The sequence below is a fragment of the Epinephelus lanceolatus genome, chromosome 13, assembly GCF_041903045.1.
Source record: "Epinephelus lanceolatus isolate andai-2023 chromosome 13, ASM4190304v1, whole genome shotgun sequence".
Classification (NCBI taxonomy): domain Eukaryota; kingdom Metazoa; phylum Chordata; class Actinopteri; order Perciformes; family Serranidae; genus Epinephelus; species Epinephelus lanceolatus.
Window position 1 is genome coordinate 29794196 of NC_135746.1, and position 24631 is coordinate 29818826.

Below are 24631 nucleotides of genomic sequence, written 5' to 3' on the forward strand. Positions count from 1 at the left end.
TGTAAGGTACTGGCATGTTTGTATCAAAGAAGATCATCTTGTGATGGTGTGACAACAGGTAAGTTTGTGATAACTACCTAAATGTATCTAAACTCCTCTGGAAACCGTTCACCGCTGATAAAACTGGGAGAGGGTGGAGCTTTACTACTCACTGGTTTGTCGTCACACTGGAAGATGATGCGTGTTGAGTAGCGAGATGTTGATCCACACCGGTCTCCGTTCTGGTACACGATGCTAATTGAGCCGTCCTCTGCTGCCTGCGGGCTGGACTGGACGTAACCCAGGTTAAAACTCTTCCCATCAATCACACCACAAGAACCCAAAGGACCCACTGGAGAGAAGAAAAGAATGTATTAAACTACAGGACAAAATTATAGATAATTTCCCTTAGATTTTAATTTCACTCTGACTTTGTGGTTTGATATGCTGCATGCTGTTTTATTGTAGTGTTTATATTGTCTTCCTAATCAAAGGAGCCTTGTAAACCTCCTAAAATGTGTGTAAGTGTAGGTGCACTGGGTGGGGAAACATGGATGAGCATACCAACCTGGACAGTCTTTCAGAGTAGGGAGGGGTTTGCAGACGCTGATATAAAAGCTGCGTGACTTGACAGCATCTGTATGTATGGCGGTCCAGGGGCTGTCCCGGATCAGGTTCCTCAGGTCATACTCGTTACCATGGGAATCTAGACGTAACAAAAATATATTTACACAGACAAGTAAAATAAGAGGTGTTTAAGGGTTCTCGTGTAAGGCCAGTGCTTGTGTGTGTGTCCATACCAATGATCTGGCAGTCCACTGGTGCAGGGATGCAGGCCAGGGCAGTGGAGAACTCAAAGAGGACGTTGTGGACGACATGGCTGGTTAAAGAGCTCAAGTCCTCTCGAAGCAGTTTTAATGAGCCGGGGTGAGAGTCTGGGTCACACACGAAGTTAATGGTGAAGGTATCCCGAGTTGCTGATGAAGGGAGAACATTGTAATGAAAACATGGAATAAGGTGCAGACTGGAGGAAATGTTTAAAAGTTCGTAAAAGTCTGAAGTTAAACCACAGCTGATCAGAGTAAAGTGAACCAGTCGGTGTGAAAATATGACACTCTCAGTACCTGTGGGATCGTCCAGGGTTCCCTTATACGTTAGGCTAAGCAGGCCATCGGTGGAGTATTGGAGGGTCTTCTCCACCCCCACTGGGCTGATGGGTTTGCCGTCTTCCAGCTCACAGCCAGCCACGCCCTGCCCGCATTCTGCCACATCTGAGCAGATATTCACCTACAAGGTGGTGAGAAGAAGGGCTTATAATTCTGTTTTAATTTTGAAGGGAGTGTTGTCCTTTTTATAAACACAAGTCTCAACTAGAATTATCCCCTCATGGTTGTATGCCTCCACCAACCAGTCAAGTTGCATTTTACATTCATGTCTGTGCAGATTCATAAAATATATGCAGTGAAAGAATCTAATAAGAAGTATTAACTATATTTTTTGGCTACACGTGAATGGTTCACACACACATCTTCAACATGGCAGCATAGAAGAGCTATAAAATCAGCACAGTCTGAGGGTGGACACCCAAGATTAGTGTCACCAATTTAGTATCTGACCAAATGTCTCCCCTTCTGTTCCTGAGATGTGGCATTGAGTAATGGTCAGAAAAGTGTGTTTGCAAAACTTTACGATGTCACAGTGAAGTTGACCTTTGACCTTTTGGATATAAAATGTCATCATTATATCCTAACAGACATTTGTGGGAAATTTTGTCATAATTTGCAAATAAATTCTTGTTATGGCAAAAAAACATTTTTTTCTGAGGTCACTGTGACCTTTGACCCCAAAATTCTACTCAGTTCATTGTTGAGGCCAAGTGAAAGTTTCTGCCAAAATTGAAGAAATTCCCTGCAAACATTCCTGAGATACTGCTTTCATGAGAATGCAAAGAACAGAGGGAGGAGCGGACGGCTGTTGCCAGCACGAAGGCCTAATAATCACGATCAAATAAACTACACATAAAAAGAGGAACACAGTTAACACAGGCAGAAAAGGACAACTTGTTTTTGCTTCAAACTATGAAAAGCTTTTTAAAAGCTTTAGAGCTGAAACAATTTGCCAATTCAACAATTTGTTGCTTAAAAGAAAGTTAATCAGAAATTATTTTGATATTCGCTTTGAATGGAAATCTACTTCCCCTCTGTGCTTTACAAAATGGCTATATAAGAAATCTGGTACTCCCTCATCAAGTTTTTTTTTTTTTTTTTTTTTTTTTTTTTAAATCTGAGGACCCTTTATCGTACATATCAAAAGGGTAAGGAGTCAAGCAGACTAACTGCTTCCCTGCAATGGACTGTACACTGTGCTTCTATCTGCAAGACGCTATGTCTCCTTTGGACCTTCCTTGACCATCCATGGTCTTTACCCCACAGATGCCATCTTTCAGCCTCAACCTTCCTGTGGATATTGTACAAACTGAGGCATAATTGTTCTTTCTTTCCTTAAGCTGACAGTGTGTTATCCTTTATCTGATGTTTGCTTCTCATTATTATTATTATTATTATTACTACTACTGCTACTATCATTATTTTCTTTTTTTGGGGTCGTCTTTTTTTCCCTTCTCTGTCCCGTATTTCTTATGTCCGTGTTTGTGTATTATTAAAATTGAAATGTTTCGAGCAAGACGCTCTTCGTCAGACTTTTTATGTTGTTTAAAGTCTGACGAAGAGCGTCTTGTTCGAAACGTTACTATTTCTCTGCTGCACACGGTGCTAATAAATGGACTGAAAATTGGAGCCCTGCGGTGTGCGAGCTGTTTTTTCTTTTCTGCATTCTATGGTTTTTTTTTCCGGCTCAGCACCTGCCCTTTTTTTGTGGTTTGGATGTGCGTGTGAGAGTCAGAGTGCTATCACTGTGTCTGTCTTACCAGGAAGTCCTTGCCATTCCCACTTGTCTTATATCCAGTCTTGGAGGCCAAAAGCTGAAGGTTGAACTCAAAGCCAGTGTTGGGGTCCACCACAGCACAGCTCTGAGACACAAAGACAGGTTACAGATTTTTAATCTTTCCAAATATCATATTATCTTAATCATATCAGTTTCACGGTGTAACATCTTTCTGTTTTGGTGTATTATCAGTGTGCATTAATAAAATGAGAAAATATTGTAGTATAGCTGAACTCACATTGGTCTCTGTGGTTTTGATGGCACAGGCTGCCCTGGTGTACCACTCGAAGGTGGTAGTACAGTTCTGGTACAACAGGAACTGCAGGGGCATTGACTGCACAGTGTGGAACACAAACACAGTCACATCTCAGGCACATGACAAACATCAACAAGCCGCGCTCCACTTCACTGTGTAAGCTGCACCGACTCACCTGAGTTCCTCTGGAGCAGATCAGGTGGATAAGTGTTGTGTACGTGAGCTTCTGGCCGTCTGATATGCATTCAGAGCCGTCTGTGAACTCCAGCAGCAGGTGGTCCCGCCCCTCGATTATCGGCCCCCGCTTGGAAATACCCATGTTGCTGACTGACACAACTTCCTTCGGAGAGCCCTGAGGACAGAGGGGAGGAAACGGCTCCTGAACATCATTTGAGCGTCAATATAGTCAGCATTCATTAGTAAAAGGTTGTGGTTGTAACCTGTCTAAAATGATTTTGGTAAGCATTTTAAAAAGTGCACTATGGAAGATTTACATGTAAAAATACAACACAAAATGTTCTTATAAGCTTCTTTTTAAGTTAAGGTGCTATTTTTCACACTTTGTTTCTAGCTGTTACAGACCTGCTCAGATATGTACTTCATCTGGCAGACAGCTGCGTTGCGATCGCAGCCTGCTACAGCGTTGATAGGCCGGCATATGTTGATGTAGTACTTCTTTAGGTTCATGGGGTCGGACAGATCCATGGTCTGCCAGTTGCTACTTGAGCGTGACAAACTGGAGGCAGAAGAATATAATAAGGTGAGGTGGTTAGTTGCAGTAACGTCCCATGCTGGACTGCACCAGTCTTGTTTGTTCTTTTACTCTTGAATTTGCCCTTCTAAGTCCCGCCTCTTTTCTCTCTATGCTCCAATAAGAGTTGCGCAAACCTGGAACCTGGCAGAACCTAATATGCTTCCATGAATTACCTTGACAAGTCGTACTGCTCAAGAGTGTTGGGGTCTGTCACCAAACACTCATGAGGCCTTTCAGGACATGCGTAGGATGTATACCAGCGGAAGTTATACGTGTATTTGTCCTCAATCTAGATTCAGAAAATAATACAAGATTAGAGTTACAGGTCATTGCAGTGAGGTACAAAATGTGCCTTAAACGGAGGCTAACCAAAGACTAAAGAAAATGTAGTGTAAAACAACAACTACAGTATATCAGCAACATCCAGAGACACGGTTTACCTGGAACTCGGGGTATCCAGCTCCGGCTTCTGGGTCACAGAGGAAGGAGATGAGTGTGGATCTGAGAGTGTGCTCTTTGTTGTGGTACTGGGAGCCGTCACTGTACATCAGCTGGATCAGACCATCGTAGTACGACAGACGGGAGTTTGCCTCCCCAAGACTCCATGAACTGAAGTGGCGGATGGAAGAAGTTGTCATGTCCTTGATTAACTTTACGTTACCCTTTTTTCATTTTACAGTATATACATTAGATTTAAGGTGATGCTTTTAATTCTAACACTTTGACATCTGTTTAAAATTAAAAAGAGGCCTGATATCTTTTGTTTTTGTGTCACTTATTTACATTCTCATTTGTTCAATATCTCAAACTTCCATAAAACAGAGTACAATACAGATGTAAAATCTGGCATAAATGTGAATAATCCTCTACAAATGCTCCTCAATAAATCACAACCATTGTAAGCCTGATTGTGGCGGTAAGAATTTAGGTACAAAAAGTCATAAATCAAAAACCACCAATTTGAATTTAACAAAAACTTGTACTCCTCTAAAGGTATTTTTGACAAAACAGTTCTGGGAACTTGCTGAGAGGATATGCACACTGGAGAGCACCATGGAGAACTAAGAGCTTTTTTATCTGTTAGCATTCACATCACCAACGGGAACTCTGAAGTGACGTAAGCCCGCTATTACTGTGATCAATTGTACTTTGTTTGACTTGTCAAAACTGCATTGCATTTCCACTGACGCACATATGCTCATTAGAGCCTGGACTTCATGGTTAGTCCATTTTTTTGTGTTTTCTTCCATTTTTTTGTTAAGAACTGTTGTCTGTTGTTTACATGGGTTTTTAAAAATGGTGGCTGCTGGTGCTGCATTGGCTCATGTGTTCAACCCATCAATGCACACTTCACATCACTCCAGTTTCCTGTTGAGCTGGCAGAGTACCTTCTCAGTGTTCTAAGAATTATGATTGTTCCTAGTTCTTGTTGTCCAGACACACTGAAAAGTGAGGTTCTTTGAACTACGAAAATTTCCTCTGGTCTGAAAACGCCTTATTTTTCATATTTCCTGTGCAAATTTCACAGCTGAGATCCATTTCAGTGGAATATAGTAGTGATCAAATCTAGACAAAATTGGATTTCCTGTCCTTTTTTACCTGTTAAAGAAAATAACACATTTAAAGGGGACATTGATGCATGTGATGATGACTTTTAAAATCCTAGAAAAACTGTATATATTTACTTAAACTTAATAGTCTATTTTTTTTATTCATTTGAATGAATGTATGCTGTATGTAAACTTAATAACAGTCCAGTACTTGGTAATTGATATAACTGTTCTGTGTTCAAGTTGTCCACTTTCCTTTGTATTTGAAAAGAAAAAAGAAATCCTAGAAAAATATATAAAAACATAAACAACATGGCTACCTGTGACAAGTTACACCGTTTTTTGAGCACATCATGGAGACTTCTGGATTGAGTCAGCTGATTGGTGATAACCTGTGTTGACACTTTAACTTACATGGTTGTGATTTACTGCAGAAATGTGTGAGTGTGCTCCTGCTTGCAGCTCCCTCTTACCTCTTTTCGACCTGGCATGCTCCGGCCTTGTCAGGACAGCCAGCAACAGTGACAGGACCACAGACGTTGATGTAGTAGTCATAGCTGCCGCTGGTCAGGTTGTAGAAGCCACCCTTTGGTTTGGAGAGTGGTGACAAGTCGAAAGAGAACCCTGTGGAGCACCAGAGGTCAGTAAGAGAGGATTAAAGCAAAGCATTTGCTGTGATGAGATAATGGTTCATTCAAACAGCGCAGAACTGTAAACGCAACAGGACAGATCATGAAGCAACCACTAGATGGCAGCACAAGAAGGCCCTTTGATGATTCACATGTATCAGCTCTCATGTGACCTGCAGAGGTTAAATTGCCTGCAAGTCCCCACCAGGTGGTAGAGCTGAGAGTTGAAACAACCACCGAGGAAGTTCAGTTGACTTAATTTGCTGTGATTGTAATAAATGTTTTAAAACCAAAAGAGGAATTCATGATTTGGGCAAGTACAGTTTCCTGGTTGCAATCTGTAGGTTTGGACACCTTGTATTGCCAGCATGTAACCTCGCTTTGACAGCAGAGTGACAGCAGTTTAGACTGTAGCAAAGTAACATCAGGCTACACCCAGTGCGGTCTATGTGGTTTTTTAGCTGACAAAAAAACCTTAACTGGAAGACAGCAGAGATATGTTTTTCCACTAAAACACCTTCACCACTAACCCTGCTGCTTTCTTGCCCAAGTAAAACAGTCACCAGTCAGAAACCATATTGATCAAACTCGTGTGTTTGCGTGACATACCAGCCTGAGGGTCCTCCACCTTGCAGTTGTCCCCCTCTGTCTTGGAGAGGACGCAGGCGGCAGCAGTGTACCACTCCAACTCGTAGACACATTCATCGGACGAAATGCTACGAAGGACGGGAGCGCTCTCAAGATCTCCTGCAAAGAGGGCAGGAAGAAGAAAAGTTTAGAAAGACATCCCAGTCAGACAGAAATCAGAGACAAAAGACAAAGAATAAAAATGTTAGAAAAATATATTTATTGTTCAGCCTACCTGTTTTACACTTTAGGGTCAAGATAGTTTGGATCCTCGTTTTCTTATTCTTGCAAAAACTCCCCTCAGTGTACACCAATCTGATGTCATTTCCTATTTTGGTCTTCTGGGGAGATGAGAGGAAGCTGCCCAGGCTGATGGCCCCATGTTGTTTATCTGAAAGAAAGAGACACAATCAATAAACTACAGTGGCCACGTTTATTGCAATAAAGGAATATGATAGCCATCCACCGCAAAAGTATGGCTCTATAATGTGTTTTTAATGGGTGAAACCATTAATGATGAGTAAATGTGGAAGAATCAGGGCCAAAAAGCGCTCATAAACCACCACTTACATCCCCATCACTGATTTTTTTGTGGGGAAAAAAACCTGAAATAGTCTCAATCCATTAGTCTTTAGAAATCACCCATCTTTTTTTGAGACTCTTACCTACTGCACAGATGGAGGCATTCACTGGGCAGCCAGCAGCATCTCCTGTCTGGATGACTTTGTGACAGACGTTCAGGTAGAAACGGAAGTCCTGCTTTGTAGATTTAGCGTCCACCACCTCCCAGTTCTCACCGACGTCTGACTCTGGTGCAGCAGAAACACAAAGGAAGGTGAAGCTTCAGCAATAAACGTTCAGTCACAACAGCATGGGAAACAAGCTATACTGAGTAATTATGACAACAACTGACGGCTTTCTTCGAGACAAATTTTGACATTTAAACTCACCGGGGTATTTTGTAAGGGGTGAAAGGTCGTAGTGTTTGTGACCATCGGTGACTCGACACAGCAGATCCTCCTTCTCCTTGACGCAGGCGAAGGCCGTCTCCCAGTCAAAATAATAAGTGCAGTCTGTCTCCCCTGAGAAAACTGGAGTCCCTCGCCCACCATTAGCTGCAGAAAAATGAGGCAAACTGTGAATTATGGATGAATTGTGACGTGATTACAATTGTCTAACAATTCTGAAAACAAAGGGGTGAAAATGCACAAATCATTGAGTTACCTCATGAGTAATTGAATTTAAAAATGTGTAAGTTTGGGTGAGAGATTCAAGAAACTCCAAATGGTGACAAATACAATATGTTGTACATAATGGGGTAAATTTACATTGTAAAGTCACACTACATTTTGGAAATGCGGAATCAGAGAAATGACATTAATTGTGTCCTTGTGATTCATCTTAATCTCACGGACACACTGCGCATCATACACAGTACAACTTGTATGAACAAAACGTTTACTAGGAGGACAATCTCATGACAGCAGCCTATCTTCTTGCTGTCTGTAATTCTTTAAACTGCCATGAGGTGATGCCAGAGTAAAGAAAATGTTAAAATTAAATATAAAACAAAGGAACGTTTAAAAGAAATAAATGAAAAATTGGCTTCTGTGTCTTACATGCATTCTTGTTGCACTCAAAGTTGATGATGGTCATTCTCTGAAAGCCGGTGGAGCATCTGGTGCCATCTGGGTAGATCAGAGTCAGATCTCCATCTGAATAACTACAGATGGAAAAAAAAAAAAAAAGAAAACAGGTCAGGAAGGTGAAACAGTTGATTTTGGCTGCATTCACACCAGCGTTGCAGTGAAAACGCCACTCCTCCCATTCATCTGAATGTGGTTAATGCATATAGGCTGAGGAGGTGGGGCTGCAGGGGAGGCCTGGAAAGAAAAAGCTTTGGAGCTATGGCGATAAGCTGAAACAGATTTAAGATTTGGACAAACACAACCCTGTGTCCTGCTGCAACGGCCAATCACATAATCAGTAATCAGACTAGAAAGATGTCCACAGTCCACAAGAACAAGTAACACAGTCTCCCTCTATCATTAAATATTATAGTGACTAAAAAAATAAAGTATGTATTACCATCTGTACTCTCCCCAAAGGAGAGCACTCATTTGGTTTGTTTGTGTGTGCGTGCACGTACTGTCTTTTGTGACAGGAAGATATGAGAAATGACAATCAAAAGGAATTCGACAGATCTTTAGAGCCAACAAAAACAAACTCAGGGAAGACAAATACTCGGCTGCCGAGATGAGGAGACTAGCTTTCTCTACACCTGCCACTCCCCCACAAATGTGCCATTCACGTGACAATCTAACACTGCCACACAACCATGTGGCTTATCGCCAGATTTGGTGTGAATGCAGCCAAACTGGCATGGTTTGAAATTTCATCAATGAGTCATTGTCAAAGATGTTTCACATGAGGTGTTTTTCTCTTTTTTCTCTGCACTGTTCTATGCATTTCTTGTTTTTTTATTGGATTATCTTTCACTGACTGCTCAGTGTGCTTCCTATTGTCATTTATCTTTTGTTGTATTTTATCTGTAAAATGACAGTACAGTTCTTTTGTCTACCTTTTTCCCCCTTTTTTTGTCATTGTCTTTTTTTTCCTTAAGTTGAGGGGAGGTGCGTTTGTGTAAGCCTGTGGCTTCTTGACCTCTCCTGACACATTTTCTATTTTTTCTTTTCCACAAATCGGATTTTATGCAGTTTTATGTGTTCGCAAATAAAAAATAAATAAATAAATAAAAGTGTTCTTGGGTGATTTCTGGGACTGACAGGCTATTTCTGTAGTATGCCTCTACTTTTTCTGGATAAGATTTTGGGAGAAAAAAAAAATTGGGGGGGGGGGGGGGGAAATCATGCTCAACAAATAATGATGAGGTTTATCATGTCATTTTTTTTATCATGAGTTTGAACAGCTGTATCTGCATTCCATCACAAAACTAATGACATGCTCCTGCCATTTATGACCCACTAGAAGTGTGTGGTGGTGTACTTATCTGCAGAGACTCTGCCCTCTGCCTGGATTTTCTTATTTTCCTTCTTATTTTGCTCTGTTCAGGGCATTTCTAGGCACAACACGCAGGTGAGGTTGGGACTTTCTGGGTGCCAGAATGTAAGCATACAAGAGGAAGCTATGAAAACGGTGGACACGGTGCTGAAAAAATGCAAATATAGCTACACTGTGGCTGACTCACACTTTCCCTGGTAACACTGCTGACAAACAGTTGTAGTAACTTCCTGCATAGTTTACCTTTAAAGCTGGCAGACAGTTAATTATATACTTCAACTTTGCATTTATAAAATCTTTAAGTAACAACTTTAACATTTAAAACATTAAATTAAAGACTCTAGGTTATTACAAAGCATTTGTGAAACCATGATTTTTCCTCACACAGTAGCTGCTTTTACACTGTCTGTTCAAGGCAGAAATGTGTGCCATTATTCTGTATAAAAGGTGCGACCACAGAATGGAGGGACAGGGTTGTCTCAGCAGAGGTAGTAACAGCGCTGAATTAATGTCTGTGTAAAGGGACAGCCAACGGGAGGGGACAAGGGTGACATTTTGATGACGTGTTATGTGTGTGACCCACAACCAGGGGATTTAAATATCAGCTAGAGCAGTAACCAGCTAACTGAGAAGAAAAACAGCAACCGAAAATGTCCACAAATTAGCAAAGAACAAAATCACCCACTTTGTAACAGGGATGGTAAATTATTGTTATTGCCCTGTTATACAATTTTTATCGTTTCTAAAGTGCTGCCTAACGTGTTATATATCACACTAGAGGCTGATGCTGTGTTATACATCACGCCGGCTGTGCCTCTTTTGCTCCCACAACGCTGGCATGCATCTAAAATCACACACCTGGGCAGCATTATGCCAGCGTTGTTTACTGCAGTTCTGTTTAAAAAAGCAAATCTGACACAATGAAGGGATGTTGTCGCAGTTTTGTGTAAAAAAGGCTAGTGTATGTGACTTGAAGCACCAACCAGGTGACTGACACACACACACACACACACACACACACACACTTTACCGTAGTGTCTGGTTCTGATATTTTCCTGCCACCTTCTTGACGTCTCTAGACTTCTTCACCTGGCAGGATGATATGAACTGCTCTTGGCCACATTCATTAGTCGGGATCTCTCCACACACATTCAGGTAGTAGACGTAGCTGTCATCCCCATCACTGGGTCCAGAGTGCGCGTAGTACGGGTGGTCTGTAGCTGCACACACAAACACAAAGTGGTATCAGAGGGTTTAGCCTGACATATTTGTCCAGTGACTAATTATTGTCATCATCATCTTATTGTAAGTATTTTTTATACATGTGGGTCAGTTCAGGACTGCGACCAGTTAACACTGGAATCTCATATTGGCCACATTCAAGAAATTATGTGAACAGCCACCAAAAGAAATCTAAGCAATGAACCCAAAGTGAGCACTGAGGCTTGCAGTGTGAACGTAGCCATAGATTGTGACAATAAATGGACTAACAATATGACTAACAATGAGCTGACAAAAAACAGGAAGGTCAATTTAGCTCACTCCAATAGTTTCTTCCTCTGACAAGGATAAAAAAAGCGCCACGATGAGCCAATCATTCTTGAAGGTTAAATATATTATCTTGAAGGAATGTTTGAGCTTTATCTGAATTTACAGATCACACTTTTAATACTACTTGGCTAACTGGGGTTTCCACTTTGTTGCTTCCATGCCTGTAGAACAAAGAAATACTTCATTCTGTGTATGTGTGTTCACTTCTGTAGTTTTTAAGAACCAGTTTAAGGAATGAGGACACAAGTACAAAGGTACAGCATTTTGGCTGCTAGCTACTTCCTTAAGGGGTTTAAAAAGGTAACTTCTGTATTTTTCAACTTGAACAACTTTGTTTAAGTGACTAATGGAGTTTTGAAACTGGTCCAGTATTGGGCGACAGGGTTGCAACTGGCAGCAGTGAAACAGGCTGTAATGTAATCACTGCAATGCAATTATGCAACTTAAATGTCTTTCCACCATAAAGGCTTGTTTTTGCCACTGACAGGCTCAGATTTTTATTCTAAGTGTCTGACAATTTACAGAAAGGATCCCTACAGAGACAGATCTTTTTGTTCTGTTGATAGCGGTTTCAGGGCTGTTTCTAGTTAGTAATAATAATAATAATAATAATAATAATAAATTGGTTTTATATAGCACTTTTCTAGGTACTCAAAGACGCTTTACAAAAGAATACGCACAGAAACAGGCACTCAAACAAAACACTCAAACAAAAGGCAAGTAAACAACACTATAACAAAGGGACCACATATAAACGTATAAACATATAAATATAAAGTTAGACAAAAAGAATCTTCCTTTCTCACAAAAGGATCTATCTCTGTAAGGATCCTTTCAATAATGCTAGCGGACGTATATTTGCGATCCATAATTGTCCTAAGTGATTAAATTGCAGTCTGTTTCACCGCTTCCGAATGCAGCCCTCTCGCTCAATGCTGGACCAGTTTCAAAAATAGTTTGGATTAATCACTTAAATGATTAATTATACACACATCACGTAGATGGTAATTTAAAAAAGCGTAAATAAGGAAAAGGTCTCCCTGGTGGTAGTTTGAGATCCCCTGGTTTAAAGGAAGAACTACTTACAGCTCAAGGTGAGAGGCGTTAGGTCTATGGAGATGTCGTGCTGTTCACTGGTAAGTTTGCAGTTATGACTCTCCAGATAGTCTCTGTGACACGCGTACTCAGTCACCCACTCCACTTCATAACGACAGTTCGATTCAGCTGTCATTTTAGGAGGGCTGCCCTGTGAAGCCAAAGGACACTTTTAGTAAAGCAGGAATTAGTTACAGTTTTTTTAAGCACAGTAGAAAAGCACGTAGATACAAGTTTGCTGTGTGTATATATGAGTGTGTGTAACCTACTGAATGCCTGCTTGATGGACAGACGAAAGTGATGGTGACAGCAGGATCGTGTCCATTACACATGTCTGGAGACGAGCCGGGACTGACTTGATACTGTAACCTTAGTCTTTAGATGAGACAAGAAACAAGTGAAAAGAGTAAAAGTTTAATGTCTGTCCAATAAAAGGTTACTTTCTTTATATATGTATGATGTAGACTTGTAGAGGTTGAACACAGACTTCAGAAAAAAAAACTGTAGTAAATCTAAATTGTTAGTGACATAATGGAAGATTTGTCCTGACAAGACAGTGGCAAACATTCCCGAGGGAGGAGGAAAGTCAGGTGACTGATGCTGAGAGTCTCCCATGTATTGAACAGGAGGTCAGCATTCATACCTGTCATTTGACAGCAGCTCCAGCCGTCCGGTAGGAGAGCCCATGTTGTAGGAGCCCTGACTGGTGACCAGACAGGCTGCAGACTCCTCTGGACATGATTTGTCGGGACGGTCTGAGAAAAGAAGAGGACGGATTTGAGATAATGTGGAAGAATCGGCCAGCAGTATTGCTCAAGCTACAGTGCTGCAATGTGTCTACGTATATCTGAATACACGCCACGCCCCTACAAACCTCACCCACCACTAGTGCAAGATAAACCCACCATCACGATGGTTATCAGAATCACATTTGACAATTTCTCTCGACTAAACAAGGAAAAAACCCACATACACAATTAACTCAGTATTACTAAGCACCTAATCTGATCAGTAATTCATTTTCTAAATCATCCATTCATCTCTCCACCCTCCCTCAGGTACTCACTGAGACTTCTGCAGATGTTGATGTAGAAGTCAATGCTGTCGTCGCCATCGTCCACCAGATAACCATCGGTCGCTTTGATCAGAGGGTTGAGGTCATGCTTCTTACCATCCGAGTCAAACACATAGCAGGGCACCTGGAGAGAGGAGACAGTGTCATACTGGTACATAACATACTGGATACATGACCAATAACATATTGGTTAGGTACTTGGTTCCAGACAACACTGTATAGTAATTGTAGTTGATGTGCCTACATGTCATTAAAAATCTCCTCTAAGTTGTGACAAATCTGTTAATGTTATAAACTCTCAGCTAATGTGGTAACTTGTAAAGGTACAAGTAGCAATGCTGATACTTTTGGAGGGCTTTAATGTACAGAATTTTTGAACAAGTTTCCAAGTTATTTAAGGATTCCAGATATGGACTTTAATTAATGGGAACTTTTGTGGTAAACCTGAGCAACTACTATTTCATAGAGGCACAAAACACTTAACTCATAAGTGAAAAACTGTCAAAAATAAATAAATAAAATAATTAAATTAATTTAATTAATAATTAATTTGAATAAATATACAGTATATCAAATTAAATTTAAAAATTGTGATTCTTTTGGCAAATTATTGTGATTGTGATATAAATTGCGATTTTAGTGGGAATAGTAATTTTTTCATTTGATTTTCACTGAAAAAAATTTAAAAAAGTGATGATGATGTGATTTTTGCTGGAGTCTGTACCAAACAAGCATGCTGCCATGCATGTAATAGGATGCTGTGACATATTTTTCCTTTATTGAAAAGTTCTATTTCCTGTGATGTGGATATTGCATATGATAATATTTTAAGTGAGGAGTACTAGTTGACACATTAATATTCATCTAACCAACAAAAACATGGGTCTGTTGCTCATTTGCCACAGATATACTGTATGTTGTATAAGCAACTTTAATTAATGTCACACATTTTTTCAATGATTCCACATTAAACTCACACTAACAGCTCCACCATGACAACATGTGACATGTTTCTACGCTGATAAATACATGCTATAAACTCTGTTCACACTCAAAGGAGTGGGAAGACTTTCTATTTCCTCTGTAACACCTCTCTGGCTCATTGTTTCTCATATATCACACCTTGACAGACTTGGTGGCAGTTTCTTTTTTCCTTACACATAACAAAAACCTTCTCGTCAGTGAGTCACATGTTCCACCACATACCTCTTTGTGTGGCTTGAATTTATCTTTCTTGCAGGCGGTGAACGTTCTCCACTCAAAGTAATGAACACACTGAGACACAGCAACAAACTCCGGGGTCCCCTGCAGCACACAAACAAAGGAACGAGAGTAAGACGGGTAGTTTCATCTTGATATGGGTGAATAACAACATTTCATAGCGCTGTGTAGTGAGCAGCTCTGCTCTGGAGAGAGTCAAAGCCAAACAACACAGTGTAACATGACATGAACAATTTAACACACAGATGAATGAAGGGGAGGTTTAGCATGCATTACTTAGTTTGTTTATATTAAATACGCAATGAGGCTCTGAATTTGCTGGGAGAAATTAAACATTGATATAAATGTTTAGCTTTACAACTACTCCCCTCACACTCACAGCTCAGTGCCACCCTGCACAACCACAGTCTACTGCTGCTGCTGGAGTGACTGACGGTTCAATGCTTGCTCAAAGGCTTCTTCGTGAACACTTATTGAGAGCAGAGAGCACTTTTCATCAGTACTCTTCACACACATTTTACAAGCTGTTCTGGGAAGTCAAACCTGCAACTTTTTCAACACAGGCCAAATTCCTTAACTTCTGTTTATGTGAGAACTATGTTTGCTGAAGTGGGTCACTGATTTGGACTATGAAGGAACATTATGTCCCTTCTAAAACTGGAAAAGATTAAGTTCTCTAGAAGAGGGTGCTCTGATCGATTCTATTCTCAATGGCAACCATTGCTTTGCTACTTTAAATCACATGTGACAATTTTGTGATATGTTTGTGGCCTGCTTTGTGTCTGCCACGGAACCATTCCCCTGAAAAAATATCCTAAAAAATAAAACTACGACAGATATATATAAATAAAGGTACCCTTTGGAGTTTTTGTCCCTAGTATCACTATGGGGCAATGTTTTTTCATGTCAGTCCCCAATTTGTTTGTCCTTATGCACCAAACAAGTGATGTAAAACACATTTCTGCCAAGTTATACACAATTCCTCTGCTCTGCAGGTGGTTATAATTAAGGGTGTATGACCGTATTGATAAACTTGAGTATCGCAATGTTATGGTGATACTGTGTCAATTCTAAAAACATTATCGATTATGTATTGGGGCGGCAGTAGTTCAATCCATAGGGACTTGTGTTGAGAACTGTAGGTTCAAGTCCAAAAATGAGTGTGTACTTGTAGCTGGATCAAGGGCCCTGTCAAGGTGCCCTGAGCAAGGCGCAGAACCCCCAGCTGCTCAGTGCTCACTCTGATATCTCTCCATTTAATGCATGTATAGGTCCTGTTTGTGCATGTGTGTGTACTTCGGGCCTGTGTGTATATGACAGGGTAAAAAAAATTGAATTTCCCCTCAGGGATTAAGAAAGTATATCTTCGTCTTCTTCGACTTTTTGCTGTTCACATTTTATCCTTAATGTATGTACCTAAAGAATCCTGTAAGCACTTTTATTGTATTTTTTAACAATTTGGGTAATGTTGATTCCTTTGCTCAGACTGTACAAAAGAAAGTACTATGATGGTGGATGTTACAGGAACTGTGATAAATACAAATACAGATCCAGCTGTCGTGGTGGTGTTTCCTTTATACTATGACAGTTTTCCTAAAATTAGAATTTAAAAAAGACATCACAATATATCACCTGGTTTAGGGTATTGCAATATATTAAAGTGTAAACCCTGTATTGTATCGCCAGATTCTTGCCAATACACAGCCATGGTTAAATAGGTAGTGAAGAAGACTGCAGGCACATAAAAATGGATGTAAAAAATGCTGATTTTAAACTTGACTTTGCAAATGTTTCATGAAAAAAATATGACAACTTTTTTTAAGAACTCAAGAGTAGAGATGTACCGATACCACTTTTTCCTTCCCGATACCGATTCCGATCCCTGAACCTTAGGTATCTGCCAATACCGAGTACCGATCCGATACCAGCGCGTAAAATAAAAATGGATGGGATATGAACTGTTGTATGTCTCAATTCCTAAAACTCTATATGTAAAATATTAAGAAATAAATATATAATAGTAGAATGAATGCCATAAAACTTTTTTTTATTATTATTATCCAGTGTTGACACAGGTTAAAGTGCAGCCACACAATTTGGTAAAAAAGACATTTGACATGAATGCTTTTTAAACTCTGTTTCCGTTTCATTTGCCTGTAGCGTGCGTATGTGTAATGACGTGAGGCATCACGTGGTATCGGATTGGTCATAGGCTGTAGTCGCCAATACCGGATACCACATTTTAGGCAGTATCGGAGGCATTTCCAATACTGGTATCGGTATCGGTACAACTCTACTCAAGAGTACACTCAGTGAGTTTTGGTGAGAAACATTAAATATAGAAAGACACTTTCTGACGTCATAAAATAATATTAGGGGCTTATTACAAAATTTGAGGAAGTTCACGCTCATAATAAAGTAAAACTTAAGTATCATCAACATACTTAAAACATTACCATTTAGCCTTGAAAGTCTGATACCAAATCTAACCTGAGACACATTAAGCAAAAGGCGAAGAGTATGTCCCAGCCACTGTGCTACACTATCCAAGTCAGTTTGAGAGAGATATAGTAAATAATCTAAACACAGAGGACCTAAACATAAGGAAGCTTTTTTAATTGTTAAAGTGGTGTTTGTTCACTTTAACTTCCTGAAATCAGTCAATCAATAATTCAGATCTATCTGCATTTGGCTCTCATCACTTCTTCTTTTCAGCATTCGATAACTTTTTGAAAAGTTTCATGAAAGCCACTTCCATTTCTCCATTTTACACCTTGTAAACTGAAAATCTAACACAGATCATCTTCTTCTGCTCCACTGACTTGACAGGAAATGACAATGTCAACCCGTGGCTGCCCTGAAACCACAGACACAGAACTAAATAAACTAAGCAGAAATACAGAGCAGGTGACTGTCAGTGTCCTACATCATCTCTCCTCACAGATTCACTTCCTGTCACTGCAGCTGTTAGCAGCTTCTGGTATCACCTAAATGTCATTTTAGCTTTTTTAGATTTCTTTCAACTAAAGGAAACACCTTGCACACTCGTTCGCTCTTTAATTATGCTTCATGAATGCAAGTAAGAGGAGCGTTTAGTATGTAAAGCAGACACAATGGGCTTCATATATACATCAGCTAGGGACTTTAAATATAGCCTACAAGTACATATATCACACAACGTTTTAGGCTGTACGTGCTCAAAACCAAGCAGTGCTGTTGTTGAACTGATCTGGTGCAGACACTCACAGATGCTGTTTTCGTGACTCTGACACAGCAGACAATGTAGACCAGGTGTTAGCTGACACACAGGAACAAAAGCAGCTAATACCAAATACCAATAACTGCCAATGCTCAAGGGCAACTCAGGGGTGGTAATAAGAGAGGAGCAGGTGCTCCGCTTTCACTTTTCCCACTCAGATGTATCCGGCCTGTTTGGGAATCACACTGTCAACCTTCCGGTGAACAAACCTGCGTCTCTAACCTTCAGCCCCATCTGTGTATTACCCTAAACACAGCTCCTGGAAGAGCACATTTTAAAAACATGTTCTTGGGTGTTTGAGTCTTACCATGGTTTTCCCACACTGGAAGCTGATGCTGGTCTGAATGTTGTTGTTGCTTCCTGGACATTTTTCGGTGCTGTTGTAATCCAGCACCGTGCCAGAGAGCCTCTGCAGGGACAGCTCACCTGCACATTCAAGACAAGAGAAACAATCAGTCAATTACAGAGCATTAACCCTCCACTTTGTTTGACAGCTATGTAGAATTTGTTGTATGTCAAACACATTTCTTCTTTTTTTTTTTTTTTGCCAGTCAGTGTGCAGTGTAGGGTAAATCTGGGGACGTTTTAGTCCACAGATTTTGTGGCAGAGTGAGCACTCCTCCTTTACCTTCTGCCGTTTGCTTAGAAGTGATGAATTTACAGCTCACAGCAACTTGATACTGCACAGTCTCTGACTTCTGTTTGATATCTAGCCTGGTAAGACCATCCTGATGATGTGAGCGCAACATTCTGTTTTGCTCTCTGTATCAGTCTGGACTTGGTGCCGCCCAAAACACTTTGCAGAAATTAAAATCCAATTGGAGCCAATTAAGGATCTGCACCGTAACTGACAACGTCAGAAGCCAATCAGAGACAGCTTGAAGTTGATGACGTAAAATGAAGGCAACGAGTGCTAACTCTAATGTTAGTAGAGAAAACACAGCAATAAGTCATGTAACAATAATCAAACAAGAACAAGAGTATGCACTTTGAAACTTTCTTGAATGAAAAGACATTTTCCCCGTTCCTCTGACTGGATTTGGCAAAAGCTTGATTTATCAACTGGCTCTGCTGGTGATGAAGAAGATGTTCCCTTGTGTTTTGTTGTGCTCACTGGCTGAAGGAGTTTGTCTGCCCACTTAAAAGTGTATGGGGCTGCACTGAGGTAAGACTGATACAGAGTGTTGAGCTCACGTCATCACGATAGTCTTACCAGGATACTGACGTCAGGAAAAAATGGTTGCACATATTCAATCTGTCATTAGCGCAGTTAACTTGTTAACTATATATCTATGGGGGGAAAAAAGCAACAAATAGTGGAATATTCCTAATGAACAGCCAACTCTAATTCGACTGGTGTAATTCTGATAACAGCCCCTTTAATTACATTCATTTTCTTTACAATTATTACAGCGCAAATGGGTGGAAAGACTCAGAGGTGATGTGAATTACAAGGTGGACAAATAGATGATGCATTCATTTGAATAATTAAGTGTAGCTTTACTGCCTCTTTTAACATCTTTCCATCCTTGTCTTTTTGTTGTATGCTTCACCACCCAAGGATAACCATACAAAAATTATGTAGAGCTACATATAGACTTCCTGTTCCTAACTTTTAAGGTTTTATTTAGTGACATAAAGGTCACGGTGCCTGGCAACCGTTGTTGTTTTTACCTTAAAAAGATTATGAAGATATTTATCTAATAAAAATCATTTATCAATAAAAGAAAAACACACAGGCTCTTATTATCAGACAGAGTATCCCTGAATGTCACTGTAGCAGACAGTCTGACAGACTAATGTCTTACCCACCAACCTCTACTGACCCACGCCACACACAAGTCTGTACCATAATATCCTTCTGACCCTGCTGCCAGTACACAGTCATTACTTATCATCTGAATGGAACCAGACAGCGGTGGGAAATATTCTGCATGTGAAGAACATTTAAGACTGGAGAACTTAAAGTGACAGCAGGTCAGCAAGTGAACCGACAGTGAGAATAACTGATGTCTGTAAATGTGTTACCAAATGTAAGACTAGGATGAGCTAAAATTTGTCTCTGTTGCAGCCTCAATCAGAAATGTTTCCTTATTCCTTAGATGCACATTTTCAGTGAAGCATTTAAACTAGAAATCCCCTGTGTAATGAACTGTACTTGTGTATCTGTGACTAATTAATGACCTCATTCTCATCCCTTTTGTTTGTGTTTTGGTTGCATTTTCAGTTTTCTTGTTAAAAAGAAAACCAAAAGTTTTCACCTCTTTTATAAATCTCTTCTTTTGATCATTCTTCAAAGTCAGTCTGAGAGAAACTTTCATGTGCTTTTAAAGTGTTTGTGTGTGTGAGTGCTCTTTGCTCCCTCTGATATGGCAGGACTGCTATCACAAAGAGGACCATAAAGGAATGTGACTGCACAACACTGTGACCTACTAACACCAAAAGCTACTGTATGCATGGCTGAAGCGCTGCTCATGTCCCAGCATGTTGCACTGCTTTAACCTTACCGCCTGTGATAAATACTTACAGTTATTATCTGACACAATTTGGAACAACAGTTTGCAAGACACTGACCAAACAGATAAAGAGCAAAGAAGTGGATCCCGTGTGTGCACAGTTTCACTGAAATTACCCTGAACATTTTGAGTAGAGGAACCTGAAACATTTTCTGGTTAAAGCTCAGAAGTCAGGATTTGCTGTTTTTTCTTTGTCCTTTAAAACATTACTAAAGTAAGGGACTGTACTTTATTTATCAGAGGAGGGGGTAGCAGGGGTGTGACTTTGTTTTTTTTGGCCCTCCTCAAAGATTCAAATATTTTTCCTTGAGCCTCCCTGAGTGACTGGGGGAAAATGCTTGACCCTACCATTTTTTTTTTTTTTTTAATAGTCACACCAAATGTAGGGATTGGAGCCAATGCAATGACCAAAGAGCACAGGAATGATAGTTATCACCAAGGCAAACAGGTGATTGCTTAAGCAAAATGCAAATCCTCTTTATAACCACCTCAGCAGAATATGGGTGTGTGACAGCCACCCATTCTACCGCACAAAACAAACAAAATTTAATACGCTTAAATATCACACCCATGCACACACACACACACACACACACACACACACACAGACAAATACTCACACATTGTAGCACACTGCTGGCATTAGCAACATGTACCTATAATGGCCGCTTTCCTTAATAAACTGTGTACCTTATAAATTTGATGTTTTAATGTTAAAAGATAAAAGTTGAAAATGAAATCCTGAAGCTGAAGTAAGCTTTGGTTTGTCACTTTTGTCGTACACGCCAGGGTGAAGATTTTATTGCTTTTGACAGATCGGGTTAGTGCAGACAATTAGTCTGTGACGACATTTTAATTGAGAAATGTAGAATAAATTGGTTTTTAAGACGGAAGCCTTCCTCCCATGATGTGTTCACAGTCGGAGATTTGAATATCCGACAGTAATTTCTGTTTGTACAGTTTCTGGCTGTGATAAATGGTGCATTTTTGGGGATTTTAAACAAAAGCATACCTTTCAAACCCACTCACTGGCTTTGGTGTTCAGAGGGCATTTATTATAACTACAAAATAGAACCATTTAAAGCTGTCTGTCGCTCCTCTAAGCCAAAATAAGACATACAAGTCCCACCCCAGTGCTTAAAAAATTATGACATGCCTAACCGTTTTGCACCACCTGCTCTCCCTCCCCTCATATATAACAAACGGTCCCTAAAAGTATACCAGGATTGTGTTCCCAGTATAACTGAAGTATTACAAGTAAAAATACTCTTTTACAGTATGGATAATTTCAGAGTTTTATTATTAAATATACATATGTATTGTGTTATAACACTGTGTTACTATTAGAGCTGAAATGATAGTGATAAATAAAAATATTTCCTAGTTTAAACTTTTAAATTGTGACGATTTCATATTTTCCTTTGTTTCACATGACAGTAAATTGATTATCTTTGGATTTCTCCCTTTTGGACTGCTGGTCAAAGGGACGTCATCTTGGACTTTGTGTTGGACACATCTCACTATCTTATATTTTTAAAAGAAAAAAGATTAATCGAAAAAGTAAACAGATAACTAATGTATAACACAAGATAATTGCTAGTTGTAGCCTTTATTTTGATTTTTTTTTTTTTAAATGTGTGAACAAATGTAATCTGTTGTAACTGCCAAGCGACACATCTTTTTACAGGTAAGGTGAGTGATTGTTGCTTTAAACATTTTAAACTGAGGAACCACTAAAGACACAGATGTCAAACTGTGAGGGTGGACCATTTGTGGTTTCTGAGCAGAGTCAACCAGACAGCATGAATAAAACCTTGAGTAAGCAGTACAGACAGACAGAGAGGGAGGGAGAGCTGGTGAGTGAGTGAGTACAGCGTGACATTTGGGTCTATTTGTGTTTGAGAGCGTTTATGCTCGATGACTCGTCCCTGTGTCATGTGATAAGTCAGCTAATACGATTAAACTGCAACTCATCTGACCACACCGCTTCTTGTTTGCAATTCTTTCACTTTCACGTGATCTTCCTCTTTATGAAATAACTGACTACATCTTATTAAAATAAGCTGGAAATATATCTCACACCAACAACATGAGCCTGCAGTCTTCAGTCCAGAGCCTTTACTGAGCAACACGGCTCATTGTCCTCAGAAATCTGAGTCAGATGACACTGTGTGGCTGAGAGCTACCAAACACCAATTTGTCACCGGGGGAAGGTCACGACCTCAGACTGCAGGACAAGTTGTTGTTGTGGCACTCTGAAATAACTCTGTCTGGCAGCCCTTCGTCTTCAGAAAGGTCACGGGCAAAATCGAAGACAGTGACGTAACTGAAATTGAGGCACAGCCCCCTCAATACTCAAACTCTAAGTGATCTGTAGGTATAATGTACGCCTGTTGTTCATGTTTACAGTAGCTAATGTGACATACACAGCATGCACTGTGTAATTATCACACCATGTGTAAAAGGAAAGAAAAAAGATGCTTGCATTTCTCTCCACAGGTCAATTCATTCTTCAAAGAGTCTTTTCTTATTAAACTTCTAAAACTGCATCACAACTGTGTCTGTTAATGAATGATAACAGAAACAGCACACTGCTCCCCTGGGCTAACCAATCCTTTAATTAGTGGTTTTCAAAAACTGTGGGGCGCTGCTCTCCACGGGGGCTCATGTGACCCTGGGGTGAAAAAATGTGGAGCAGAACTTAAGTTGAATGAATCTGATTGATGTGGAAACAATAAACAAACAAGAGGGCTTTCATGCCAGCGAGGGAAGTTAGCTAGGGACTGTACGTAATTTATGAGAGGGGAGGGAGTGGTGCAAAACAGTGGAGGGCACTTCAAATCATTTTTAAAGCAGTGAGGAGGAAGTTGGTGGTAATTTTGGTAATTAATGGTAATTTTTGGGCTTTAAAACACCCTCAAAACTCCAAGCCGCCATTGGGTTTGAAAGGCATGGAAAAAAAAAAAATCAACAAAATTACACCATTTATTGTAAGAAAAACAGATTTTTTTTGCTGGATTTTCAATTTCTGACAGTCCTTGAACACATTGTGTGCAATAAAGGCTTCCATCAAGGAACATAATCAAATTCTGAAATATATATATTTGCTCAAAATCACTTTAAACTATGTCTCGTGACAATGACAAAGGTTTTTAAACTTTAGCATTTTGTTATTAACTTTAAACTTTCGTTGATCAAACGGCAAGTTTTTAAATTGGTATTACGTACACCTTGAGTCTGGCCACTGCTGCCACTTTTTAGTATGTTACGTTTATTTAGGAATTGAAGCTGTGGCTCAGAGGACGAGCGGGTCGTCCACGAATCAGAAGATCAGCGGTTCAGGCCCAAGCTCCTCCAGTCTGCAAGTTTAAGTATCCTTGAGCAAGATACTGAACCCCAAATTGCTCCCGATGATGCTTCCATCGGTGTGTTACAAACTGAGTAGCAAGTGGCACCTTATATGGTAGCCTCAGCCACCAGTGTGTGAATGGAAAAAAAGCCCTATACAAGTGCAGGTCCATTTACCATAATTATGCAATTATATAACACCTGCTCTATGTATGCAGATGAGTACAGTCCCTTAATAAGTTTAATTTTGACAGCAAAGTCAAAGGAAAATACAAGCTGGAGAAATGTCTGACAAGAAAACTGATCAGTCAAACCTAAAGTCAAGACATTAAGATAAAGCATATCTTGCTCTGAGAACACTAAAAATATTAGTCTTTGAGATTCAGACACAAAGCCTTGACGTTTCATTCGCAAAATAGTGACATACTGTAACATAAGACAAAGAAGATCAGCACATCCTCACATTCAAGAAGCTGAACACAGCAAATGTTTTGCTTGAAAAATGACTGAAACAATTAATCAATTACCAAAATAACTATTATTTTTTTCAATCACTTATTAATTGCAGCTATAACTTCCACAAAGTTGACTCCTGTAAAGACAAAACAGGAAGTTTGTGTCCTTATAATGTTCTTTGCTTTCACTGTCGTTTTCACTGTCGATTAATCTCTTCAGATATTTCAATCAATTATCCCATCACAATTTCTGAGAGCTTGAGCTGATTTCTTCAAATGATTTGTTTTGTCTCACTGACAATCCAAAGATATGCCAGTTAAAATATAAGTCACAGAAAAGCAGCGATTACTC

At 39.8% G+C, this 24631-nt stretch overlaps 1 protein-coding gene across 2 annotated transcripts in view; it reads right to left on the bottom strand.

Moving 5' to 3' along the window:
- The window catches only part of igf2r (insulin-like growth factor 2 receptor), a 53427-nt gene that overhangs the window by 22548 nt on the left and 6248 nt on the right, over positions 1-24631 (bottom strand). For both annotated transcript variants that reach the window (XM_033647926.2, XM_033647925.2), the window contains exons 3-25: positions 18268-18386; positions 14687-14785; positions 13472-13604; positions 13049-13160; positions 12675-12780; positions 12397-12556; positions 10790-10979; positions 8358-8461; positions 7689-7853; positions 7404-7547; positions 6974-7129; positions 6721-6858; positions 5956-6106; positions 4373-4541; positions 4106-4221; positions 3761-3914; positions 3354-3530; positions 3161-3256; positions 2906-3007; positions 1104-1266; positions 780-956; positions 548-685; positions 153-331 (exon numbers count right to left, since the gene is read on the bottom strand). In XM_033647926.2, the coding sequence (XP_033503817.2) occupies positions 153-331; positions 548-685; positions 780-956; positions 1104-1266; positions 2906-3007; positions 3161-3256; positions 3354-3530; positions 3761-3914; positions 4106-4221; positions 4373-4541; positions 5956-6106; positions 6721-6858; positions 6974-7129; positions 7404-7547; positions 7689-7853; positions 8358-8461; positions 10790-10979; positions 12397-12556; positions 12675-12780; positions 13049-13160; positions 13472-13604; positions 14687-14785; positions 18268-18386 (3248 nt within the window). The remainder of the gene's footprint in view (positions 1-152; positions 332-547; positions 686-779; positions 957-1103; positions 1267-2905; positions 3008-3160; positions 3257-3353; positions 3531-3760; positions 3915-4105; positions 4222-4372; positions 4542-5955; positions 6107-6720; positions 6859-6973; positions 7130-7403; positions 7548-7688; positions 7854-8357; positions 8462-10789; positions 10980-12396; positions 12557-12674; positions 12781-13048; positions 13161-13471; positions 13605-14686; positions 14786-18267; positions 18387-24631) is intronic.